The 4,152-nt window shown below is 55.3% G+C and overlaps 1 protein-coding gene across 4 annotated transcripts; it reads left to right on the top strand.

Annotated features, from left to right (window-relative positions):
* The first annotated feature begins 719 nt into the window (after positions 1–719).
* Positions 720–2,291, top strand: wfikkn2a (info WAP, follistatin/kazal, immunoglobulin, kunitz and netrin domain containing 2a). 4 transcript variants are annotated; one of them, XM_059949039.1, is made up of 3 exons: positions 720–1,380; positions 1,432–1,581; positions 1,636–2,291. In XM_059949039.1, the coding sequence occupies exons 1-3, from the start codon at positions 735–737 to the stop codon at positions 2,289–2,291; spliced, it is 1,452 nt and encodes a 483-aa protein (XP_059805022.1). In that variant the 5' UTR covers positions 720–734. The 4 variants fall into 4 exon arrangements, with proteins under 4 accessions (XP_059805022.1, XP_059805020.1, XP_059805021.1 ...); XM_059949037.1 differs by having other exon boundaries at positions 720–1,581; XM_059949038.1 differs by having other exon boundaries at positions 720–1,581; positions 1,642–2,291.
* The last annotated feature ends 1,861 nt before the right edge of the window (positions 2,292–4,152 follow it).

Consider the following 4,152-nt stretch of genomic DNA (forward strand, 5'->3'; position numbering starts at 1 on the left):
TGGTTTTTCTTGAGGGGTGGGGCTGGTTACGTGTTCCCGCACATCCATAACCAGATATTTATGGTGGTGGGTGGCTGACCCCGGCGGAGATGCGGGTCAGGGCCGGGGTTATAAGGAGAGCCTGGAACAGGCTTGGGCACGGGTGGAATCCCCATCGCCACTCAGGGCGGAGGTCGGAGCGCCGGCTCTCCGGATGGAAGCTGAAGTACTCCTCTGACCCTAATCTAACCTGGGGAAGGGTCTCCGGCGCGGAGCGAGAGGCACAACGGGAACTCCCGAATAGGATTAAGCGGGCGGGGTGGGGCTCAGCCGGTTTCACCCAGAACAACATATCACGCACAGTTTGGGCTGAACAATCTCCTCCAGACGCTCTCCATCACAGCACAGCCGTGTCTGAGAGATTGTTCTCGGCCTCTCTCGCCGCTTATGTAGGATCTGTCACGGGAAGGGCTGCCCCTCCGGTTGCCGTTCAAAGTTTAAACCACCTTTCGCCTTAGCTCAGTGTAGTGCAGAGGGAGCACCCCTCGGTGAGTAAGTGCCGCAGGGCGTGCGGAGGGAGCTCCCGAACCCCGGGGATGAGGGGTGGTCGTACCGTCCCAACACCACCCCAAGCCTGCGCTGCTTTGCGCGGCCCGGCCAACCTCTGCTCTGTTGCCTTTCCGCAGGACTGCGAGACCTTCGAGAAGTGCTGCCCGAACGTGTGCGGCTCCCGGAGCTGCGTGGCGGCCCGCTACATGGCGCTGAAGGGCCGGAAGGGGCCGGTGGGCATGCCGCGGGGCGCCAGCTGCGACCGCTTCATGTGCGCTCAGCAGGGGTCCGAGTGCGACATCTGGGATGGGCAGCCGGTGTGCAAGTGCCGGGATCGCTGCGAGAAGGAGCCGCACTTCACCTGCGCCTCGGACGGCCTCACCTACTACAACAAGTGCTACATGGACGCGGAGGCGTGCACCAAGGGTATCACCCTGACCGTGGTCACCTGCACCCACCGCTTCGGCAGCCTCAGCACCAGCGCGCCGTCGCCGCTCCCGCACACCACCCCGCGCCCCACCACGGTGAGCGCGCTCACCACGGCGCAGGGCGTGCTCGCACCCGCGCTCCTCTCCACGCCCGTGCCCCAGTCCATCTACGTGGGCGGCACCGCCAGCTTCCTGTGCGACGTCAGCGGGCGCCCGCGGCCCGACATCACGTGGGAGCGGCGGCTCGAGGGCGGGCCCCACGTGGTGCTGCGACCCAATCACGTGCGCGGCAACATGGTGGTGACCAACATCGGCCAGCTCGTCATCTACAACGCGCAGCTGCAGGACGCGGGCACCTACACGTGCACGGCGCGCAACGCGGGCGGCGCCGTGAGCGCGCACTTCCCCTTCTCAGTCATCAGGCGCGAGGCGCTGGTGCCCGACGGCGGCCACACCAACAGCAGCAGTGGGGGAGGTGGGAGCGCGGGAGCAGGTGGCGTGGGCGCGCATCCTGCCCGTGAGTGCTTGCGGCGGCCCGAGCGCCTGCCCTGCGGTCCCGGGAGCGCGCAGCATGTCCGCTGGTTCTACGATGCTAAAAAGAACAACTGCTTCACCTTCACCACCTGTGGGGGTGGGAACGGGAGCAGGAACGCCGACCAGGACAGGGCTGGGGAAGGAGGTGGAGACGGGGAGGGCGATCTCGGCCACTTCGGCAGCTACGAGGCATGCATGGGCAGCTGCATGGACGAACCGGTGAACATCTGCAGCCTGCCGGCTCTGCAGGGCAGCTGCAAGGTGTGGGAGCCCCGCTGGGCGTACAGCAGCCTTCACCGGCAATGCCAGTCCTTCATCTACGGTGGCTGTGGCGGCAACGAAAACAACTTCGAGAGCCGGGAGACGTGCGAGGAGATCTGCCCTTACCCTCGGAACCAGCACTGCAAACCCTGCAAGCCTCGCTTCAAGATCGTCACCAGCTACTGCAAGAGCGACTACGTGATCGTGGGGCGTGTCACCGAGCTGGCCGAGGAGACCGACTCCGGACGCGCGCTCTTCACCGTCGACCGGGTACTCAAGGACGAGAAGATGGGGCTGCAGTTCTTCGGCAGCGAGGTGCTGGAGATCACGCTGCTGAATATGGACTGGAACTGTCCCTGTCCCAACATGACCAGCGACGAGGGGCCGCTCATCGTCATGGGCGACGTGCACAACGGCATGGCTACCCTGCAGCCCTACAGCTTTGTCCGTCCCCTGAGCGACAAGCGCATCAAGAAGCTGGCCGAAGTCAAGGAGAAGAAGACATGTGACCTGCTGAGGGAGCTGACCGGACTGCAGTAGCCCGGCACCGCTCCCCCTCAGCTAAGGTTGGCAGGTCGGGCAGGGCGGGGGGGGGGGGGGGGTGGCAGTTGGCTGGGATTGGTCCTAAAGCAGCACTGGGCAATGTTCCGGTCTCAGTCAGTTAGTGGTACGATTTGAGTCACTGCTACAGTCCCAGTTAGTAGCCCATTCTGGATCAGTCGTCCAGTCCAGGTCTTTGGTTCAGTCCTCATCAATGTTCTGGTCCAGGTAAACAGACTAGTTGAAGTCAAAGGTCACTGGTCTGGTTTTGGTTAATTGAGCAATTTTAGCCGATGGGTGGTGCTGCTTACTGAACCACTACTAGTCAATACTGGTCACTGAGCCAATTCTGTTTAATATGGTTAAATAAAACTGGCATGGCATGGTTAATGGATTGATATTGGCCTATGAGCTGGTTCTGGTCAACAGTTTATTTTCGGACTATGCATTGGTTCTGGCCAAAGTTGTAACTCATGGTTAATTGAACAGTTTTTATCAATAGACTGGTTCTGTCTTTGAACCAATTCTGGTCAATCATCCACTTCTGCTTCATGGATCAGTTATTGTTCATGGAGCAATTCAGATTCTTAGTGGGAGTGAGGGGTGGAGTTAGCTGTAGTCTGGTTCTGTTAGTGGATCAGTTTTGGCCTGTGGGAGAATCTGATCAGTGCATCGGTCTGATTGATGGACCAGTATTGGTCAATGAGTTGGAACTAACAATTGGTTGCTTTATCAGCCAGTTCTGGTCAATGAGCCTGTAGCTGGTAAATGGCTTCTTGTGGTTGGTGGGACAAATCTGGTTATGGGAATGGTTCTAGTCAAGGCCCTGTGTTCCAGATTGAGTCAACATGCTGATTCTCTCCAATGGCTGTGCTAAGCAATAGGCCAGTACTGGTTAGTAGGTTATTCCTGGTCAACTGCTGTTAGTTAATTATCTAGTTCTGGTGTTTGGGTAGAAATGGACTATAAACCATTCTGGTTAATTGATCTTTGTGATCAAACAGTAAGTTCTGATAATTTTCCACATGGGACGAAGGGACTATAGGTTAATCAGTTCATTTGTTGGCCAGTTCTGCTCAGTGGTCACTATTTGTCTAATTGATGGGTTTGTTCTGGTCAGTGAACTGGTTTTGATTAGTTCAGTGATCCTAGTGAATATCTTGTTCTGGTTAAGGGATTACTTTTTTCCTAAGTTGGGGATTCCTAACCTTGCTCAATGGTATTAGTCCATGCCATAAAAAAGGTTGGGAACCATGGTCTAAGACTAAGTGGTGGTCCTGGTCAGTGAGCCATTGTGGACAATGGCCAGTACTGGTTAATGGGTTACTGTTGGTTATTTTGCCAATCTCTGGTCAATAGGCAACAGGTTAATGTACTGGTCCTAGTCAAGAGGCTAATTCTCATTATAGGGATAGTGCTAGTTAAAGTTCCAAGTAAATTTATTATCAAAGTCCTTTGATATTTGAAGTCAATTAATGGGCTGGTAGTGGTTAATGGTAAATGAGTGGTTTTGCTTTCAGAGTTAATGGATCAGTTCAGGTCAAGAGGCCACTCCTGGTTAATTGTTCATTCTGGCCAGTGATGTTATGGATAATGGGATCAGGCTGTGGTCAGTGAGCCATCTGTGGTCAACATGCTGGTTATGTCCAACAGACCGATTCTAATTCCAGTTAAATGACTAATATTAATTCAGATGCTGGTTCCAGTTAACGAACAAGATCTTAATAATGAATGGAACTAGCATGTTAACCAGTCTCCATGCTTGAACAAGAATCCTGTTTGTTATCTTGCATGGGGACTGATTAATGTATGCTTCTAGTTTCTAGACCAATTCTGGTGGATGGACCAGTCTTGGTCAATG

The sequence above is a fragment of the Hypanus sabinus genome, chromosome 23, assembly GCF_030144855.1.
Source record: "Hypanus sabinus isolate sHypSab1 chromosome 23, sHypSab1.hap1, whole genome shotgun sequence".
NCBI classification, from domain to species: Eukaryota; Metazoa; Chordata; class Chondrichthyes; order Myliobatiformes; family Dasyatidae; genus Hypanus; species Hypanus sabinus.

Bases quoted from the DNA above. Each gene is read 5' to 3' on its own strand.
- wfikkn2a (XM_059949036.1), top strand. From the start codon at position 735: ATGGCGCTGAAGGGCCGGAAGGGGCCGGTGGGCATGCCGCGGGGCGCC.